Below are 21,792 nucleotides of genomic sequence, written 5' to 3' on the forward strand. Positions count from 1 at the left end.
TGCCCCATCCTGCGTCGTTGTCCCCCATCCCCTTGTAGTGTGTCCCCTGCCCCCTCCCTCCCCCCAAAAAAAATGACTCATGGTTAAATGGCTTCAGGGAATCACTGGCTTGTGACGAGCGAGGGGTCCTGAGCTGCTGCTGCACCCCAGGAAGGGGCTGGGCAGGAGATGCAGAGATGCTCAGCCTCCTGCCCAACCCATGCTGCGGGCGGGGAGGGACTCAAGGACACCCATGCTGGTGGAGATCTCAGGCTGCTCTGCTCTAGCTCCTGCTGTTCACTGGGATTTCTTTGTGTGGCAGGAGACGAGGGTCTCCGCTTCCAGGCCAGCACCTCGACAGCCAAGCAGGGGCTGGTGGTGGGAGAGGCCCCGAGCCCCCGTGGCCTCCTGCGCCCCTCACAGCAACGTGAGCTTGGGGCCGCAGGCTGAGCCTTCAGAGGAGGAGTGGGGTTCTGAGTTGTGTTCAGCGCCGGACGTGGCCCTCAGGGCATATGTGAATCACTTTCGGTTTAATCTCTGATGAAACATAAGAGGATTTGGCATCACTTTAAATTGTCTGAGCAGGGTTCTTATTTCTTCAGATCAAAATTTGGGGTTCTAGCTCAGGGAACTTAACCAGAAAAGTATTTCATTTTAAATTCTTCCTGTTACTGAATGCTTAGCAGAGTATTTCCTAATAACTGCTGGAGCTTGTAGAGGAGCACTACTGAGAGAGCAAGAGGCACTCTGAAGAAATGTTCCTACAACAAAGTACTTCAGCACTTGGAATTAATGCCACCCTCAGCTCTCAGCGGCAAGTGTCTTCTGCTGAGTGTCTGGATGCTGCTCGTTCATGCAACGTGTTGGTGGTTTGACAGAATGTGAGGGAAGGGTCGCTGAAAATTAAGACCAGGATTTCATAAGTGACTGAAGATTTGCTTCTTGGGTGTAATTCGAGGCAATTGTTGTAGGTTTGCATTTCACACTTTCATATACTCCTCAAATAAAACTTCGGGCTCTTCCTAGGTTTCTTTGGGCCAAGAGTGAGAAAAGCTCCCCAAAGAAAGGAATCCTTTGTAGCAGTAAGAGTAGGTTGAAGCTGGTGGAACCATCTGGGTTCATTTCTGCTGTGGTTCCGTGACAAAGTTCATGGGGTCACATTTGATGTGGCAAATCACAGTTACTGTAACATCACTCCAAGATGCTGTGCATTGTTGAGGTGTATCTGCTCAGCTTTCCAAAGAGCACATGGCTGGAAGAGACAGACTTGGAGACCTGTGTCAGCTTTCTGCTGTGCTATGGTGTTCTGCAATAGCAGGAGAAACTGCTGAGGTCCTGCAGCATCGGAGAGGTTTGGTCTGGAGGCAGAACGGGCATTTCCATCCACAGGTTCAGGGGATCCCCAACGTACTGGGGTGCCAAGAGTATCCATAACTCTTGATTTTGCCTTTTCATAACATTCACTGGCTGGGGTCTTTCTCTTAATGTGTATTTTGTTTGTAATGCAGGGTGAGGAAGGCCCTCCCAGTTTGGAGTACATCCAGGCCAAGGACTTGTTCCCCCCAAAAGAGCTTGTAAAGGAGGAAGAGTCATTGCAGGTAAGGAAGAAAACAGAAACCATCCGCTTCAGGATGTAGCAGGCTCTGTAGCATGAAATCGGAGAGCACTTCTCCAGCCCAGGATGTGCTCCAGAGGCCACTGGTCGGCCAGCACTGTAGGTCACACTCACTCTGGTGAGCCCTTCACGTGCATGGAGGCTGTGGGCAGCTGCTCGGTGCCTCCTCCCCCTCCTTTCCAGCCCTGCCAAGATGCTGCAGTTCACACGGCGTCACATCTGCTGCTCAGATACAGCTGAAGCATGATGCAACACCGCTGTTCTGGGTATTCTCTGCCCTCCACCTGTGCTGGTGGTGAGGAGCTGTGATGCTGTATCACACCGCAGCAGGCAGACCCTCTGTGGGACTGGTAGCATACCGGAGCTAGGCTGTGCTCTCGATGGCAATAGCATGCCGTATTGCAACAGCTGATCTGACTTTCATGTACATTGCTTCTGGTGTTTTTCTGCTGCAGAGCTGTTGGAAAGAGAAACCAACATATGGAAAGAGAAACCTGGGTGGTGCCAACCTCATGCTGCAAGAGACCCTTGAAAGAGACCCAGGTGCCACTGCTGCTGTGCAGCAAGGGCAGTGGGAGCTGAACCTCCCAGTGTTTCTGCCTTCTTTCGCACAGTCCCCTGCCACTTTGTCCCAGTGCTTGTCATCCTGCTCCTATGGCCAGAGCCAGGCACGCAGTGTATGTTCTTACTGTTGCTGCAATGGTCGAGGATGCTCAGAGATTGGCATTGTTTCAGTAAACAATGCTGGTAAGAGCAAGGACTGAAATGTGACAGCTGGAAGGTTGACTGGGAAAGAGCAAATGCGGGCTGGGAGGCGTGCAGAGGCTGCGGGTCGGTATCCTGATGATGGAGCTTCTGAGGTGGCTCTGAACTGAGAGCACCTGGAGAAGAGCACAGCCTGCTTGAGTAGTCTTCGTGGAGGACCATAAAGTTTGCCCCTCCCAAAGGATAATTCGCATTCAGTAGAGAGAATAGTGATTTTTAGTCTCTTAATATAAAATGAAGTCTGAAAGGGAGCCATCGATTTGATAACAAGCTGCATTCAAGCACCGACAGTTTATTCCAGGATTCCCCTGTCAGTTCTTGGAGCTTTACCATCCCATCTCTAATCTCTCTCCCTTCTGTTGCTGTGTGAAAGAGCCACGTAAGCAGACAAAATATGTGCCAACTAAAAACAGCATTGGCAAGTATGCATAATAGACTGCAGAAATAAAGAGAGTATATTTTCTTAATGTCAAATAATTAATATTTCAAAGGTTTTCAGACAGGTGCCAGCCTAAGGTTGTTATTTTTTTTCAAGTAGCTTAAGAAGGGAGAATTCTTTAGGACAGTTGTCACTTGCACTATCACATTGGAAATCCAGGAAATTCAGTTTTTAGGCATCGTGTATTCAAGCCGTAGATACAGCTTAGAAATAAAGATAACATGGCCTGACCTGTATTAATAATAGTAAAATGAATTGTTTCATAAGATCCCCTGGCTGGCAAGTAAAGGGTTTTGGCTGAAATAGTTACGATATTTTTGCATAACTGGTTACCAAAATCACCTGGTATAGGTGGCATTCAGGGAACAAAAAGGAGTCTGCTTAGCTAGGGCAAAGAGGCCTGATGAATTCCAGGCTGCTCCGCTTTTTTTTTTCCTTTTTTAACAAGGATAAAAAAACAAACAAAAAAAAAAACCAACAACACACTAGTCTTGGCCATCTGCCAGGATCCCCTGTTTTAAAAATAGCTACAGCATGTCTGGGCTGATAGGGAAAATCAGACAGACGTTTGATTTATCTCCACCTAGATTAAAAGAAAAAATACAGGTAGCTTCATCACGGTTTCCTCAGTCTTACAAAACACTATACACAGAGATTCCTTCACAGCCTTGTTAGCAGAAAGTGTGCCACCCTTTGTTTCGTTTATTTACCTGGATTAGTACCCAGGGGTTCTGTTGGGATGCTCCTTTGCTCCTGTGGCGCAGCAGCATCACATGCATGACTGCACCTTGGGTAGAGGACTCGGGCAGCATCGGGCTGCATCTGGCACTGTGCAGAGCCTCCCTGGGGCTCCTCCTCAGCCCAGGCTGTGTCTGAGGTGGTTCCCTTAATCACACTGCCTGCATCAGCGCTATGTTGACCTTCTGTAAGAAGTGGGGACCATAAGGCCCCCACCTTGCATACAGCACCCTCATAGCCAGGTGCCCATGGTCGGTACACGTAGTATTTGTGGTGCACACCTCTCTTCTGCAAGTAATTGCCTCCCTGCAGCTGCTCACTGCTTCCCAAGGCATCCTTGGCAGAAGAGCCGTCCAGCGGGGCTGGGCAGTGGGTACCAGCGCTGTTTTGTGCTCTCAGCAGCGCACAAAAAGCACATCGATGTGATTTCCCACAGGAGATGCGTTGTGGAGACAGTAGGAGGAGCAGCTCTTGGCATTAATGGTGTGCAAAGTGCTCAGCATGTGACCTAACTAGTGGTGTCTCCTTTCCAGGTCCCGTTCACTGTGTTGCAGGGCGAGGGGGTAGAGTATCTTGGCCACGCAAATGATGCTGTGATCGCCATCTCCAACTACCGGCTTCATATCAAATTTAAGGATTCTGTGATCAATGTAAGTCTGGATTTGCCCATTCCTGTTTCCTGAACTGTAATCTCATGCAGTATTTTGGGATGGGGATTTGGGAAGGCATAAGCCATTTGTATGGTTTGCAGCCTGGGAACTGTGCCTCTTAAAAGTTGCCAAGCCTGACATCTATTACTGCTGGTCACGCAGTTGCTGTCCTGCTGCTGCATTTTGGAGGGCAGATGGGGTTCTCCTATAGATGATAATTAGGTCTTTCCCTTGCTCTTCATTTTGAAATCCAGTATTAAGCTCAGGGGTTTTAAGACTTGTTAAGGTCTCTTATAGGCCAGAGGCCGGTCTACCTGGCACTTGTCTTATTTGGATATCAGCATCCTAGAGTCAGCCAGTGGGAGCCTGAGGCTTTCTCTCACTGTATTGACATGCCATCTTTTATTGTAGCCTTTGTTTGGCTCAGTTGCCTGTGTTTATCTAGTTGTGATTTAGTCAGTAACTGGTTGATGGTGGGAGACTTAGCCAAGGACAGAACAGAAATCAGAATAGTAATCCTTGAAGGAGACTCTGTGCTGGATCGTGATGCTTCATAAGCCTTGAAGTGGGTTTGTAGTTTGGACTAGGAGCTCGTGTTTGTTAACAGAGCCATGGCTGGGAGTGATGGGTCTATGGGCTGGGCTGCTGTTTCTGCTAGTATGATGTCTTCTCATGCACTGCTTCTGTCCCTTGCAGGTGCCTTTGAGGATGATGGAGAGTGTGGAGTGTCGGGATATGTTCCAGCTTCACATTGTCTGCAAGGACTCCAAAGTGATCAGGTAGCCGTTGCTATCTTATAGATGCCACTGCAGTTGCCATGATCAGCTCTGGTGTCTCTCTTTGTTCTGTCATTGGAATGAAGCTCTTTATGGTCAAGGTTGCTCTGTTTTTTTTCCTAGGACTTGGTGCTTTATTCCTTTTTCTGAGCAGAGCTCCTTGTCTTGGTCTCAGCTGGATATATGTACCCACTGAGTATGATTTGCATTTGGGTTTGCAGGTGCCATTTTTCCACCTTTAAGCAGTGCCAGGAGTGGCTGAAGAGGCTAAATCGAGCCATTGCCCGCCCTGCGAAGCCTGAGGACCTTTTTGCATTTGCCTACCACGCGTGGTGCTTAGGAGTCTGTGTTGATGAGGAGGATCAACATGCCCATCTCTGCCGTCCAGGTAGGCTCCTGACCCATCTGCTTCCTGTTTTTTTGTCCAGAAGCACAGCAATGCAACATGAGCTATTGTTCATAAACCAACGTCTTGCTGTGTCTTACGTTCTGCTGTGGCCACAGCCCAAGTTAATCTTGCTAAGGGCCATCCCGTACCTGGCCTAGACATCCAGCTGATGTCCAGATGCAGCTGGCTAACACGGACAGTAAAAGGAACAATAAATAATAAGCATGCTAAGGAGTATTCTGAGCCAGCAGCACTTAAGTCCCCTTTTCCCTTTCTCCTTGTGAATGAAGAAAACATCCCATCCTTTAGTACTTTCATCATGATAATGAGACAGCTCAAGCAGTCTTGTCCTTTGACAGTAAATGTCATCAGCATTGAGGCAGCATCATTAATATCAGTCCATCTGCAACTCTTCTCCAGTGCTTAGAAATGTCATGACATTCCTGTGATAAAATCTGCAGAGATGTCTGGCTCATTTTTACTCAGGCACAAATGAAATGTTTGAATCCATAAAGAGGAAAACAGAGTTGTGATAGTGCCCTCGTGTGGATTGGAAGTTTGCCCTCTCCTGGAACACAAAGTTCACTTGCAGGTGCTTTCTCTTTGAAAAGCTTCAACATGAATAAAGGGAAATTAAACTGAGTGATAAGCCCTGCTTTAGATTTAGAAAAGTGTTGTTATTAAGAGAGAAGCAGTAGCCAGAATGACGCAGGTTTGGATGGAGGGATGGGGGGTGAATAGTATATCTGAAAGAGGTACCAAAAAGAAGTTGGTAGAGAAAAAGGTAAGATATGTATCCCTGCTCTGCCCCCAAACATCAGCAATTAGGAGGTATTTGTTGTCTTTCCCATACAGAAAATATTATTATCTAATATAAGTACATTTACCTGCAAAAATTGTTGCTGCAGGATATGAATGAGGCAAAGAACATTTCAGTATTTATTTATTAACAAGATTTGTCACTTGAGCACCAAAGACATCCAGTATTTGTACGGTGAGGCTAAAACATAAGAGGAAACTGAGTCACCCTCTGACAGAGCAGTCTGAAAAAACTGCCTCTGGAGTGGGCTGCCTCTGCCATTGGCTTTCCAACATCTGCTTTGGAAGCCATCTCCATCAGAAGGAAAACACAGATGAAATTAACACCACCGCCCCCAAAACACGCACTGAACGGGGAAGGCTATTTTTCTGCTGCTGAGACTGGGAGGTGATCTGACTCAACAAAATAGGCAGAGGCACCCATGCAAGGGACAAGTCTTTTTGGCTTCTGAATCAAGAACCTGCTGTCCAGCTGTCCTGTGGTTTCTCTCCAGCCTGTGATAGTTGCTATGGAGCTGCCACTGATGTTTAAATTTTATCAGTTCTGCTTAGCTGTCAGTAAATACCCTATGCTCTACCATTCCAGGAGACCACGTAAGATACCGATTCGAGATGGAGCTGGTGAGGATGGGCTTTGACTTGCAGAATGTCTGGCGAGTCTCTGACATCAACAACAATTACAAGTGAGTGTTTCACCACTAGGCTCTCCCCGATCTCCTCTTTCCTTTCCTTCTTCCCTTTGCAATCCCCATGTAGAGCAGTGGATGAGTCAGGCTCCAGCTAATCCTCCTTTCAGGTCTTGATAACCCTCAGGAAGATCAGCATATGAGCCAGACCCCCTTTCTTTCCTCCTTTAAGAAGGAGTACACTCCAAACACCAGAGCTAGCAGCAATTGTAAATGCTGACTCAGGTAGTTTATAATGTGGTGGCCAGAATTTATCCTTGAAGGCAATCTAGGGTCTTGGAGAAATCATTCATCATAGGGTTGCCTTTCTGGTCAGTCTTTCTAAAATGCTCACATTGAAAATTGAAAGGTTACATGAAGTCAGGCAGCCATTCACCTGTGTCAGGAAACTGGGGACAAGCCAGTGGAGGGCTCTCAAGATACTGAGAAGTCTGGAGGAAGAGCTGGGTTGGTTCAGTCTGGTGAAGGAGAGGCTGAACGGTGATCTGCTTACAGCCTGCAGGGCAGTTACAAAGGTGGTGGAGTGAGACTCTTCTGACAGTGGAAGGTGAAAGAACAAGGGACACTGGCCTCAAGTTGCAGCTTGGGAGGCTCAGATTGGACAGGGGGGAAGTGTCCTTCTCCAGAAGGGGGAAGATGCTTTGCTGGGACAAGTCACCCAGGGAGGCAGGAGGTCTCCATCCTTGGAGCATTTCAGGTCTCAGCTGATCTGGTGTTGGATGTGGTTCCACTGTGGGCAGGAGTGGAGATCTCTGGAAGGTCCTTCACCCAGCACGTCAGTGATTCTCACCTGTCTTCTGCTCCTGGAGAAGAGCTCTTGGAGAAGCGCTTCCGCATTCTTTGCGGCAGGTGGCATTAAGCCAACAGGTTTTTATTAAGCTTTGACTGACATGTTCATTTCTGCATTCCCTTTAATCCTTTGCTTGAAATGACTGGTATCCCTCAGTCTTTTCTGTATTTCTCAGACAGTAAAAACATCCCCAATCACCTTTATATTTCCAGTTTCTTGTGGAGACCGTGAGAAGCCTCAGGTATGCTGACCTGGGGAAATCCCTGTGGAGTTTTGCAGTTTGCTGCCTGCTACCTTCTCTCACGTGCTTCCTCAGGAATCCAGGCATCAAGCAATCTGTTTGGGCTTCAATTCATTTTCTTCTTATCCATACCACATTATTGCTTCTGGAATGTTACGTGCCTTTGTTGACAGCATTTACACAGTTTTTCCAGGAATTTCAAATAAAAATTGTTTTCCTGAACTGCTCAGTTTCAGAATGCACAACAGGTAGGTCTGTGCTGCAGGTACAGTCTCTGTGTGTCTTTGAAAGCAGCCAGGTTTTCCTTCCCTGCTAGGCTTTGGGATGTGATTCCCTCTGACTGCTTCAGAAAGTCCAGCTTAGATCAACCACCTGTGGTTTGCTTCCTGGGAGTTATGACCAGCAATGCTCAGCTATTAGCAAACGTCTCTGAAGACAGATGTTTGGTTTTCAACCAAACCAGGGAAGAAAGAACTTGAAAGAAGTTCTTAGCAAGCTGGATGCAGGCCTGGTTGTGCTTTCCTTGGGTCTGCTGAGTTCCTCCTTGGGGATCCTGGCAGGTCTCAGCTTCCTTTCTCAGCAGACATCTCAAGATCTTAAAGGTGTTGTAATTTGCTTGTGCAACTCAGAAACCAGTTCTCTCTTGCTGCTCCAGGGAGTGTGTCTTTAAATCCTGCCTTGGCTTTTGATCATTACCACCTGCCTCTATTCACAGGAATCAGGTTACTTTTTAACTGTTTATAGTCCTTTTTATCTTTTATTTCCCAGCATTGACAAAACAATGTTGTTAGAGACAGGATACTCCAAGGTAATGACTTTGTTCGTTGTCTTTCAAGTCTGTTCCGAGATGTTCTTATCTGGTAACTATTATCTTCTTCCTGGCGACAGCCATCATAAAAGTAGAGCTATACAAGCATATAATAACCACTCCTTCAGTCATGATAAAAGTTATACTCTTTCAGCACACAATAATAATAAAAATATTACATAATATCTCCATGGCTTTTACATCCCCAGTGATCTGTACACCGAGAGAACTGTGCATGCTCTGACATAGGCCAGCTAATGTACCCATGCTGTCTGAGCTAGAAGTTGTTTTCATGTTGCCCATGATGCTAGGAGAGTTGATGCACACATAGTTCCTTCAAAAATAATAAAAAGAAAGAAAGAAACAAACAAACAAATTCACCTTTCTTTTGCTGTTGATGCTTATCTTCAGCTTTGATCTTTTTACAGTCACTCACGGTTTTATTTATTTTTGGTTTTATGAGGAAAAGCTGCCTGGAGTGCTGTGGTATTGTTGAAGATATCCGATGTTTCCTACTCGTTTCTGTGACTGCTCTTAATTCATAGTTTGTCTTATTTTGTTAGACTTCTCTACAAATCTTAATACTTTCCTCCACTTTCATGGCAAAGGTGATGCTTCATGTTCTTGCATACTGTAAAGGAGGATCTCTCACTGGGGTGGTTGTTGCCTTTGCGGCAAGAAGATGCTTCATCTGTCCTTGTCTGTAGGTGTGGCTAGTGCTGATTTATGCATTAGTGTTGTTAATGCCTCTTTCTGGGATCTAACTTCACAGTTCCAAAAACATTCCATTTGCTAGTTTGGGTCAGCATGGTCCATGAGTCACATTGTTTCACTGTTCATTTCTTTCCATGTGCAGTGTGAGCACATCACACAGCACAGGGCCAAACATGGGTCCCTTTGGGACTCCCTTTCTCACAAAAAATAACCAGTTACATTCTGTTACTGTTTCTTGCTTTTCAAGGGTTGCTGTTTCTCAAGAGGAGCTTCTTTCAAGTCTTCAATGAGCAACTTGTGTAAAAAAACAAACAAACAAACAAACAAAAATCTATGAAAATCGAAATCCACTGTCAGCTTTGCAGGCTGTATCTACTTGTTCAGTGGTGCCTGCAGCAAGCTCTAGATACGTGACATGCGACCTCCCTCCACAAAAGCCATTGTTGACTCTTCCCAAGTGCACTGTATTTACCCTTGCACCAACTGTGCAGTCAGTGGCTTTGTACAGAAGTCAGACTTGAGAGGTTTCCCACATTCACCTCAGAGAGCTTTTTACAAAATTGATACCAAGTTTGCCACCTTTCATTCCTCTGGCACCCAAGCCAATGTAAGCAATAGATTACGCATCTCAGTTAATCATTCACCTGGTGTGCATTTGGGTTGCTGTAGCAATGTTGGGTATTATCCAGTCCTGCTGATTAGTTGCTCTTCGTTCCTAGCAGATAGTTCTACAGCTTCCCCTGCTGAAGTTTCCACATTAATCTATTCTTGTCCCTTGTCCCTTGCAAAACAGGGATAGGTCTGGCAACTTCTTTTCTCTGTGCACTCCTCCAATGATCACCGGGATCATTGTAGATAGTTTTGACTCTCTGCTGTGATCTTGCTTATCTATCAGACCTCCGAGGTGTCTTCATAGTTTTAATCTCTTAATAGGGCATTTCTTGAAATCTGCATGATTGCCTTGTTTTTACTGTTTTTTAATTGAGATTCACATTTGGCTCCTCTCAGGTTTGTGTCCTTTAGAAATATTTCCCCTATTTGAAGGATGTCATTGTATTTCTAAAATCCTACTTTCATTCACCAACTCTGCCATCTCTTTCTGATCCTTTTTGATGTGTTTTATATTACATTGAATAGCATATTTAATTAAGCATCGCATCAACTGCAAGCTTTTTTTGCTTCCTTTCACTGTCTCTTGAAGTATATAAAAATGAATCTTTTCCTCTTTCTGAAGCAGACTTCTACCACAGTGAGAACCTTTTTGCCTTTAAATATATTTTTGACTTCTACTGTGCAACGATTGCTGCAACAAAGCAATTTTTCAGTTACCCTGTGTTGGAGCAGCTTTGTGCATGCTTAGGACCAAAGGAATAGTTATATATCTTTTGATTTATTTGGCTGGTACCACCAAGAAGCAGCTGATCATTTCTAAAAACGTAGCCTTTGTCTAATGTGTTATCATGATGCTTATGTATTTTATGTGGAAGCAATGCAAGTCTCCCATTGCAATTTCTGCCCTTGCAGCCTCTCTGAATCTTTCAGCCTTTCATGGGTATTGCTGCTGCCGTGCTCCTGTGGTTGTAGTGTACCCTTAGTACTATCCAGTTTCTCTTTAGGGTGGGGATTTCAGTCCGTGCACTTCTTGCAATGTGTGTTGATGCTGGCAACTCTTGGCCTCACAATTTCACCTTCAGTTTTTCTTGGAGCAGACAGGACTTTGTTAGATCAATCTATTCTGGTCTTCCTACAAAGCTTCTACTCCAAAATCTAGGGGACCAGTGATAATCTTCCTTGTGCCAAGTTTATAAGGTGCTGTTAAGCCAACATACTCCTTTATCCTGGCTCTTCGTGTCCTCTAGCCTTAGGAGCACAGGTCTGTTTATCTTCACCTCAGTGTCAATTTTTGTGCACCCTCCTTAAATTTGGCTTAACTTGTTGAGGCTGTCCTGTGTTCTAACCTGAATTTTATTGACTTGATCCTTATTGTTTTTGTAAGATTACAGAGTTTGTGGCTTAACTCTTACAATATATGCTCCTGTACTGAAACACTCTTGTATTTATTCTCCCCAGTTTTTGAGACATCTTCCATAACATTTCATCCTAAGTGCCAGGAAACAGGTTCTGTTTTGACTTAGATGAAGACCATTCTTTTACAGACCATGGCTATTCAAAAAATCCCCCCAGATCCTAATAGGTACTAATCTTATTCAACATTCCATTGTTCTTGATCACACTTCAGTGCTTTTCTGGTTTTCTGAGCAATTTTACGAGAGGAACGTGAAGCACTCCAGAGAGTTCTACCACACACAGATGTTCTGTCTTCAGCTTCTTACCCAACAGCTTACATTTTCCTTACTGGATTCTCTTTCCATGCCCTATTGTTATTGTCCCATAGACCAACCTTGCCTTCTGTCCAGGGCTTTCTGAGAAGCTGTCTAGACACAGTGTGAAGTGACATTTCTAGCATGTCAGGCAGGTCCTTTCTACCATCACAAACCAGGTAACATCAGGTAGAGTAGCCTGGATTGAGGGGAGTACCAGGCCATCCTCTGGAGCTTACCTGCTTGATAGTTTCACCCTCCTCAGTTTGCTTCCTGTCTGCCCCAAAACATTCCTTCGAAAGATGTGGGTTATAGCCTGGAGCTGACTGCTCTTTGATGTTTCTTGTCAGGGCTTTGTCTGCCTGAGCTGCTGGGGCTCTGCTGGTCCGGCATCCAGGCGGTGCTTCCTCTCTGAAGCCTGCAACCTGTCTGCCCACATGCAGCCACATGCTGGGAGCCCAGGGGCAGACCAGTTGCTGCAGTAACCAGGAAGCCCCTGCACTCCTGAATTTTCACCTGTGCATCATTTTGTTTGCATTGCTCTTAGCTCCTTTCCCCAGCATGCTATTTGGATTTCCCCATCTTTCCCTTGGCTGCTGTCTTGTCCTACTCTTAACATACACTACAATTGTTTTTTTAACGTTTGGGGAGTTAAACATTTGTAATCACAGAATTGTCTAGGTTGGAAGAGACCTCCAAGATCACCTAGTCCAACCTCTGACCTACCACTAACCAGTCCTCCACTAAACCATATCACTGAGCTCTACATCTAAACGTCTTTTAAAAGACCTCCAGGGATGGTGACTCCACCACTTCCCTCGGCAGCCCATTCCAATGCGTAATAACCCTTTCGGTAAAGAAGGTCTTCCTAATATCCAACCTAAACCTCCCCTGGCACTACTTAAGCCCATTCCCCCTCGTCCTGTCACCAAGCACGTGGGAGAACAGACCAACCCCCACCTCGCTGCAGCTTCCTTTAAGGTACCTGTAGAGAGCAATAAGGTCGCCCCTGAGCCTCCTCTTCTCCAGGCTGAACAAGCCCAGCTCCCTCAGCCACTCCTCGTAGGACTTGTTCTCCAGACCCCTCACCAGCTTCGTTGCCCTTCTCTGGCCTCGCTCGAGCACCTCGATGTCCTTCCTGTAGTGAGGGGCCCAAAACTGAACACAGTACTCGAGGTGCGGCCTCACCAGAGCTGAGTCTAGGGGGACAATCACTTCCCTCGACCTGCTGGCCACACTGCTTCTTATGCAAGCCAGGATGCTGTTGGCCTTCTTGGCCACCTGAGCACACTGCTGCCTGGAAAATCCTATATGCCTGTTCCCCACTCCCTCCCTCTCTCCCTCCCTCCGTCTCTCCCCCCCCCCCCCCCCCCAACTTCTGTTTCAGCCAGACTGCTTTGAACTTCCGTGAGTTTAGATGTGGCACTTTGTTACTGCAGCTCTGTTTCTTAAAGAGTTGTGTCCCCTCCGCTATAGCTGTACATGCTTGGAGTTTATCTAGGTGACCAGATTGATAGGGACTTGCCCATCACATTTATGTCACTGTTGGCACATGTTCAGATAATGACCTCACTAAATATTATTTCAGATCTCCCTTGTATCATTTTATTGTAGCACAGACCAAACCATCATTGCCATCTTTCTAGGCAGAGATCTACATCTTTGTCATGGAGGTGTGTAAAAGCTTGTCAGTGGTGATCTGTTTCCTACAAGGGCCAGATAATCATTTACTAAACATAGTGTGCATTTCTGGGTTTGTAAGTACTGCAAGAAAACTGACCCCCCCACACACAATGACTGTTCCCCTAGACCCTCGTGCACATTTAAATCCAGAGCATGTTCTAAAGGCATCCTTGGGAAGTGCTAGGATACTTGGCATGGCCCCAGAGGTGAGGCCTGATGTTAAGGGAGGCTGTTATCTCCTAGCTCATTCTTGACAGCATTTTTTGGGTTACTTTTCCTGTGTTGAAACTGTACTGAGACAGATATGAGGAGGAAGAGCCATGCAGAGTTTGGGAGAATGTGAAATGCTCCTGCACTCTCTGTACAACTTGTCTAGTACATATTTTAGTCACCGAGTTCTCATCTTGCCTTGCTGCTATCTTTTTTCCAGGCTTTGTTCCAGTTATCCCCAGAAGCTGCTGGTGCCTGTCTGGATCACGGATAAGGAGCTAGAGAATGTGGCTTCATTTAGGTCATGGAAGAGGATCCCTGTGGTTGTGTACAGGTAAACAAAAAAGCAAAACAGCGTGCTCCCCAAGTCCCCAGTAGCTGCCCTTTAGACAGGTCTAGGAACTTGGTCTGTGACGGTAAAGCAGGACGTTCTCCCAGAGAGAAAAATATTTGGTAAGTGCTGCTTGTTTCCTGCTTTCATTTAGATCTGAGGAGAGAGGTGACTTTCCTTCTGTGCGAGATGCAGCAAGAATCCCATGTCAAATTCAGGTTCTCTTTGAGTTTCAAAACAGTTTGAGTTTCTTTGAGTGTCACAAATTGAGGTGTGCCTAGCTGTTACTTTGAAAAGAAATCTTGGCCAAAATGAGCCTGCTGCATGGCCCTTCAATCAACGACTTACCACAGCCTGGATATACATTTTAGTACCCACATGCAAATCATTCCTGTTTTGACTGAGTTGTGAGAGTTTGAAAACAGAGTTTGAAAAAAGAGTTTGAAAGTAACAGGTAGGATGAAATATTTGCATGTGGCTGAACATCATTGATTCAATAACTGGTAAATATGGAGAGTACCTCTTCCCCGATCAGAGCAGCCTTCCAAAAATTACCTATACATGAGGATGCATGAGGCTAGGCAGCAAACAAAGCAGGGCTTTTCAGGGCAGGGGGTTGGTTTCTCATTAAGCATGTCTTCTAGGAGGCTGACATGTTTGAACCAAATGGGACGTTGGTTGCATAGGTGTGCAGGAAGATACCTCACCCAGTCAGTGTATGTTGTAATGTATGTTGTGGTTTCTAGCATCAGACTCAGTGTTAGCAACTATTAAATCCAAATATAAAAAGCTTTGAAAATGTCAGCGCTGCATTACAAAGGAAAGCCCTGGAAAGCAAGAAAGCCAGGAAACAAAACCAGCAAATTTACACATACCTTAACTCTACATCTTTGTTTTACATGGTTTGTGTTACATGCTGGCAAAACAGCGTGCTGTTTCTACAAGAGCTAAATTCTACAATGAAGTAATAATGAGCACTGGTTATCACATGGAGCCTCCCCCTCTTTGCAGCCGAGTCAGCTAAGAAGTTAATTGTATTTGTGATTACTTCTGCTAAAAATGGTCTGGCGCTGGAGACTGTGTGCTTCTCCACCTGAGGGCAAAGCCATGTCTTTTTCTACCCTCTTAAAATTATTTTGTTCAGCGCTTTATAATATCACTATGAAGGTACCCAGTAATTTACAGGTTGAACTGCAACCTTTTGCAGCCTGGTATCAGATTAGAAGATGCTGACAAGTGATGTTATAAGATGGGTCCAGGCCTTCCCCATTTCTCTCTCATTTTCACGTTCTCTTTAGCCTTTGCCTTCAAACTTTATGCGTTTGGCCAAGAAGGTCTATAAGGGCCGTGGCTGCTTCTAGAGTACCTTGTGCTGTGCCAAGGGGAAGGGGCAAAATGCAGAGCCTCACACTCAGCTCCTCATCACCTACAGCTCAGGGGAGAGGGCAAGTGGCCTTGGTTGAATTTATCCCAGGGACTCAGTCACCACAGGACTGTTTGCTAGAGTTCAGAGATTTTGGAGAGCAAGGCTGAATTCAACAGCTGACACTCGGATCTGTAAAGCATGACACCAAAGATATCACATTATCAGTTTCCTTACAAAAAGTATAATTTAGCTGGTAAGCAAAACAGAAATATGGATCTCCATCTTCGAGTCCTCAGTGGAGGACATGCACAGTAGAGATTCAGGACCTTCCAGGCACAACTCACTTTTAAAGCAACACAGAGGACGCAATCAATTATTTAGTTGACTACAGAGGCAGACGGGCATTGTATGCCAGCCGCTCCTCATTATTACTCTGTCTGCACAGCCACCTTCAGAAGACCTTGGGACTACGTTAGCAAGAGAGCTTCTCACAGAAGCTCAGCAGTTGCCTTTGATTGTGTTCATGCTGCGATGAGTGTCAGGGAAGCAGTGGGCAGATGTGGACATTGCTGCAGCCCCATGCTGAGCATTGGTCTCAAGCTGGTCAAGGTGGAGTGAGCCAGGGCTTTCATCTGGTGGCTAGGAAACAAAACACTTGCATGAATGCATCTCAGGTGGGAATCTTTAGGTGATGCTGAGAGGCAGCAGCTCCGTAAACCCTCTCAGCAGTTTCTCGTGTTTTAAGCTGAGCTGCTTGACTTTGCATAGTGGATGAGAACTCCTATGGCCAGAATAACAGTCAGGAAAATCAAGATGGCATGTGCTAAGAACATCACATCTGCTCTAGCCTTGTGCTCTAAGTGAATCTGGGAGTAAAAGATGAACTGATAAGATACAAGGCATGTCATACTCCAGCTTTGGATTCTGAAAGGGTCTTGAGTCATCTAGACTAAACTGAGGATCCCTTGGGAATACTTACGTCCACATAAGTTAACATGCTATGGCACGTTCTACCATTCCAGTTTCAAGAAAGGATCATTTTTCCTTGGGGAAAACTTCCATTAAGAAAAGAACCAAAACTTCATATGCTCGTGTTGTGAAGATCTGCAGGAGACCACAGAATCAAGCTAGCTATGTGTGCTTCTGTGGTTTTGGAAGCTCACTGCAGGCTCGGTTTTGGTTTTGGTTCTTATACTGGCACCTGCTACACTTTCTGCTTACTGATGTCTTCATGCTCATCAATGTTGGCCATGTTTCCTCGTGTTTATTAGCACATCATTACATCTCTTGAAACTGGTTACCTCAAGACCATGCCCTGCCCAGTATTTGTTGCGCTGCTCAGAAGCCTGTGGTACCAAGAAATTCTCTAAATGTAGTATGACACTTTGGCCATGCTTCTAGTAATGCATTGGACAGGCCATCACTGAGGTGGCCTCCTACAACTCACATCTACACAGCTACAATCTTTTCCTACCCTCTGCACCCCAAAATGTTACTGTCACATCCAAACAGGCTGCTGGGAACAGTCCCTGGCACAGCACCTGCATGTCCCAGAAACGTGCTCGGGCGCTGTCTGGGAAAGTGCTAGTTGGCACAGGCCGAAAATTGTAGGTGTGCTAACAAACAGGCTTGGATGATCACAGGCCGGTGCTTAAGTCCACACCTTGGCTCTGTTTCATTTACTAGTATAAACAAAGCCTTTGCTGCTGTCTGTATTATCCATCCTTCAGTGATCCCAGTGCCAGAAATAGACCTTCTGGGAGCATAACTCACCTTGCAAAACAAAACAGCAGCAGAGGATGGCACCAAATGAGAAAAGACTCCAAAGTATTTTGAGTTAGCTGCATACAAATACTGTTTTTTGGAAGTCTTCAGTTTAGAATCGTCATCAGTATTAACTATGGGATGCCATTAGCAATAAAAACTTTTTCAGTGTTTACTGGTAAGTTGCTTCAGGACAATCTTGTCTCTGAGGAGCAAAACCATTTCTACAAACTGCAGTAGCTGCTGGTGAGATGCCACTGCTGTTGAAAGAAATTCAAAGTTTCAGTGTATTTTCTGGATGTACTGCCTTACAGCAAGTAATGTGAACAAGCATTGTCATCCGCTGTGGAACAGCAGAGCCTATAACAGGGGGATGACAGCATGAGGAAAAAGAGACACCTTCAAGAGTTCTTCTACTTTTAGCCCCCATCAGTAACCAAACAGCCTTTGAGTGATGGCACGAGGCTTCTGCTAGTGTGTTTTAGGATCTAGGCTGTTATGTATTGCAGGTTTTTCAGAGGTGTCAACCTTCAAAGAAAATATCTGTCAGATGTTTTATCTCTGTCTTTGTTCTTACTCCAGCTCGTCTTCAGAGAGGTGTCACATGCGGGGCAGTGGGACAGGGAGGGGTGAGTGTACAGGGCTGTCCAGGTTCTTGTCCCCTCCCTGAGAAGGGCCAGGCACCACGAGTAGCATCTCGAGGAAGTGTAACAGACAGGACAGGGATGCAGGTATTCTGTCTTGCTGTGTCTTTGGAGCAGCCAAAGTATCTTAGACTTCCTGCGGCATATATTCAGGAGAATGTATGGTTGTGTTTCATGGTCACTTGGTGGACCTACCCACTGTGAATTAAATATATTTATAATTCCATATCACCGTGGCAGTGAGTCCACTCTCTGTTACGGTTGTGGATGGATTAAAGAAAGAAGCTTGTGTGATTGTGAAGATGCAGGTGTGTGATGTGGTGTCATAATATTTTCTGTTTTATTATTTTCTTAATAATTCCTTGCACATTCTTAACCTTTCTGCTTCCTTTGAGCCTTGAGCTGAGGCTGTTTAAGAACTGCAATGACTTCAAAGTCTTTGAGATTTGGCAGCTTATTGTGCATAACTGTTTCATGTCATAACTGGGATACTTATTGATCATTTTTAAATACTTTTCAATTATTATTGTTACATTTTTATCACTCAGTATCATGAGATCCTCTGCATTTTTTTCCAGTCAGCTATGACTCTTGGATAATTCTGTAGCACCAGCAAAAGTTGTCACATAATCATCCACTCCCTTTTCAGGTCACTTGTGACTGACTTGACAAGTATGTTCATGTGAAAAAATGAGTACTTCTTTCTATTTCAGACATTCTGCCAGGCCTTGATTAGCAGCAGCCAGGGTAAGGTTCACATTGTAGGGGTTATTAGTAAACACCAGCTCAGGCCTCCACCCAGAAACTAACTAGTCCGATGCTGAGTGAGTTAATCTTTCTAATTTACAAGCACTAAATGAAATGGTTTAACAACCAGTACATAATGTAAGGGAGGAAAAATGTGAAAATAGAAGAACAGAACAGTAGTACAAGAAATAATTATGACTTTTCCGAAGTACAGCCATATTTATTGGAACTTCTCTCTAGTTTTCTAGAGTTGTAATGACAAGAACAACTGGTAGCTTCCCCCTTGCTACAGAAACTCTGGATCATTTTAGTGGTGGTCAAGATCCCAGCACAGCCACTGGTCCCAGGGGTGCAGCTGCCGCCATCCGCTGGCACTGCGTGTTCCTGACAGCCACTCCTGCAAAAACTGCAGCAACCTGCTCCTCTGCAATCTCGTTTTGCCAGCTGTTCCAGCTCCATCAGCCGCTCCTGCGCTACTCACAGCCATCTTCTGTTCCTCAGTGCTGAGATTTGAGTGACAGCCTCTGTGTCACTGCTGTCGTTATGAATAATGGTTATTTGAAATGCCCTGCCCTGTTTCACTGCTTAACTACAAGGGTAAATGCAGCAGATGAAGCAGTGAGGAGGGTTGCACAAGCACTGGCTGTTTGTAGATGTGTGGGGAAGTTTGCTGGGCTCATTCCTCACCTCTCCAGGGGGATTCATCCAGCTCTTGCTTGTTTTGCAGACATGTGCGCAATGGGGCAGTGATTGCACGCTGCAGCCAGCCTGAAATCAGCTGGTGGGGCTGGCGAAATGCTGACGATGAGTATCTTGTGACATCTATTGCCAAAGCCTGTGCCTTGAACCCTGGAATAAAGGTACCTGGTGGCATGCCACACAATGGAAGCAGTGATGGCAGCGAGGCCTGTGAGGCTGACTTCGGTGAGGCAATATGCTCCCTTCTGCTGTCTCTTAAATGTGTGAATTATGGTGTGGTTCCTACATCTAAATATTGTTGTTGCCGCTAGCAGGGCCGTTACAGTGAAAGATTTAAACCCGACATCCAAGTCAATAATCTGGGCCCTGCATGTGGGACATGTCTCTGGGCTTGTACGCGTCCAGTGTTGGGTTGTGCTGGAGGCCTGTTGTAAGAGGGAGGGAGGTGCCAGGAACTCAGTCGTGCTGTCTCTGCAGACTCGTCCCTGACCGCATGTTCAGGTGTGGAGAATGCGGGAACTCCTCAGAAGCTGCTGATTCTCGATGCCAGATCCTACACCGCAGCTGTGGCCAACAGAGCAAAGGGAGGAGGCTGCGAATGTGAAGGTACACAGAGATAAACAAATCCCAGTGTGTTCCTCTTGAACCTGCTGTGTTGAGTGGGCCCTGGAGCACAGTTTGGGTCAGGCTGGCATTTTGGTGCTCACTCTCTGGGAGCACATTCCCCTTCTCACTCATGCAGTCTGTTATCCCAGATATATTGCTGCTGGCCCACAAGGCTTTTCTAGAAATGCTGCCTACCTTCTGCTAGAGACTAGAAACAGTGCTGCAGGGTACAACCAAACTATGTGTATAGAGGCACTTGCTGCAGTGGCAGCAGCACTTTCTGACTGTTTTTGTCTCTGTTGTGTTCAGAGTATTACCCAAACTGTGAAGTCGTGTTCATGGGCATGGCCAACATCCACTCCATCCGCAACAGTTTCCAGTATCTGCGTGCTGTTTGCAGCCAGGTACCAGACCCTAGCAAGTAAGTGACCTTATTCTAGCTAAGTTTGATGCCATATCTGTTAACGTCCTGTGAGCTTTTTTTCTTCCTTTTTCTTTTTCTCCACTCCAGATTTCTGCCTCACAAAATGGAGGAAAAGTTCTCACAGTGCTTAAATGGTGCCCATTTTGATCCCCAGTAATCCAGAATAGATAGTATCACTGACTCAGTATCACTTATCTATTTATATCCTCTGATGGTTTCAAAAACATAGCTTCTTTTGGGGGAAAACTGAGATTAGATGATGGATTCTTTGTAGTTATTCACAAACTGTCTAACTCCTCTTTTGGATGTTTTAAAAAAGACACTTTTTTTCACTGCTAAGGAACCATCTCCTTGCTTTTTGCACACCTTCTAGCTGGCTTTCTGCCCTGGAGAGTACCAAGTGGCTGCAGCACCTTTCTGTCATGCTGAAGTCAGCGGTGCTGGTCTCCAGTGCAATTGACAGAGAAGGGCGTCCAGTGTTGGTTCATTGCTCAGACGGCTGGGACAGAACTCCACAGATTGTAGCACTGGCAAAGATTCTTCTGGACCCTTACTACAGGACCATGGAGGTACACATTGTGCTATTTTGCTGTTTCATGTCTGCTAAATGACAGTCTGAGTCTCCTCAGAAAGGAACAGAACTGTATTTAGCAATTAGTTTAGTGGCATTTCAGAGCTGCTCTTACAGGTACTGAGTTTTTCTATATGGTCTTCCTGCATGTTTTCAGTAAACTATATACCTCATTCCCAGTGTCGTAAGGCACTTTGAAAAACAACCTGTTGTGCTCAAGGTGCAGCTGCTTCCCTGTACTTCTTGTGTTCATTCTCGTGGCTGTTTGTCATATAGAAATAACAGTTGTCACTTTGTTTTTGGAAACCTCTGACATTCATGTAGCTTTGCTCCCAAACCAAGAACAGATAAAACTTTCTTTGCAGACCTTCAGAAGTCCTGCAATTTCCTGGCACTGCTAGCAGACAGAGCTTGCCTTGTCTTGCTAGGTGCCTACAGCAAAGTTGCCTGCAGTTAGTTTTCTCTTGTGTTCGCAGGGTTTCCAGGTGCTTGTTGAATCAGATTGGCTGGATTTTGGTCACAAGTTTGGTGATCGCTGTGGTCACCAGGAAAAGGTGGAAGATCAGAATGAGCAATGTCCAGTTTTCCTCCAATGGCTGGATGCTGTTCATCAGCTTCTGAAGCAATTTCCTTGCCTCTTTGAATTTAATGAAGCTTTTTTGGTAAGAAATATGCATGCAAACATTTATTTATTCCTTGCGAGATGTGAGCAGAGGCAGAGAGAAGGCCATATTTTACAGCATTATAGTTGAAAAACAATTCTTTAAAAATGGGAAAGTGTCTGAGTACTGCCTGGATTTCTGCTGGCATTCCTGACATACTTACACTGTACGGGTCCAGCCCTGCACTTTGGTTGTGGTATTTTGACCTGGTGCTGTATGTGTAATGCTCCTGATGGCTTCTTGCAATTTCTTCTTTCTTCCAGTAGGGATTGCAGGCTTGGAGTACCTTGCAAACTGGGCAGTGATGAAGGTTTTATATTGTCTAATTTCTTTGAATCACTTCTTCTGTGGGTCCC

General features: G+C 45.5%; 1 protein-coding gene across 8 annotated transcripts in view; it reads left to right on the plus strand.

The window, feature by feature from the left end:
• MTMR4 (myotubularin related protein 4) overlaps positions 1 to 21,792 on the plus strand; it is a 53,131-nt gene that overhangs the window by 25,368 nt on the left and 5,971 nt on the right. For all 8 annotated transcript variants that reach the window (XM_027446011.3, XM_038165653.2, XM_005015868.6 and 5 more), the window contains 11 exons: positions 1,488 to 1,577; positions 4,070 to 4,186; positions 4,883 to 4,965; positions 5,184 to 5,350; positions 6,756 to 6,852; positions 13,843 to 13,956; positions 19,202 to 19,398; positions 19,651 to 19,779; positions 20,089 to 20,200; positions 20,577 to 20,772; positions 21,251 to 21,436. In XM_027446011.3, coding sequence (XP_027301812.1) covers positions 1,488 to 1,577; positions 4,070 to 4,186; positions 4,883 to 4,965; positions 5,184 to 5,350; positions 6,756 to 6,852; positions 13,843 to 13,956; positions 19,202 to 19,398; positions 19,651 to 19,779; positions 20,089 to 20,200; positions 20,577 to 20,772; positions 21,251 to 21,436 — 1,488 coding nt within the window. The remainder of the gene's footprint in view (positions 1 to 1,487; positions 1,578 to 4,069; positions 4,187 to 4,882; positions 4,966 to 5,183; positions 5,351 to 6,755; positions 6,853 to 13,842; positions 13,957 to 19,201; positions 19,399 to 19,650; positions 19,780 to 20,088; positions 20,201 to 20,576; positions 20,773 to 21,250; positions 21,437 to 21,792) is intronic.

This window comes from Anas platyrhynchos, chromosome 20 (genome assembly GCF_047663525.1).
Source record: "Anas platyrhynchos isolate ZD024472 breed Pekin duck chromosome 20, IASCAAS_PekinDuck_T2T, whole genome shotgun sequence".
In the NCBI taxonomy this organism is placed as follows: domain Eukaryota; kingdom Metazoa; phylum Chordata; class Aves; order Anseriformes; family Anatidae; genus Anas; species Anas platyrhynchos.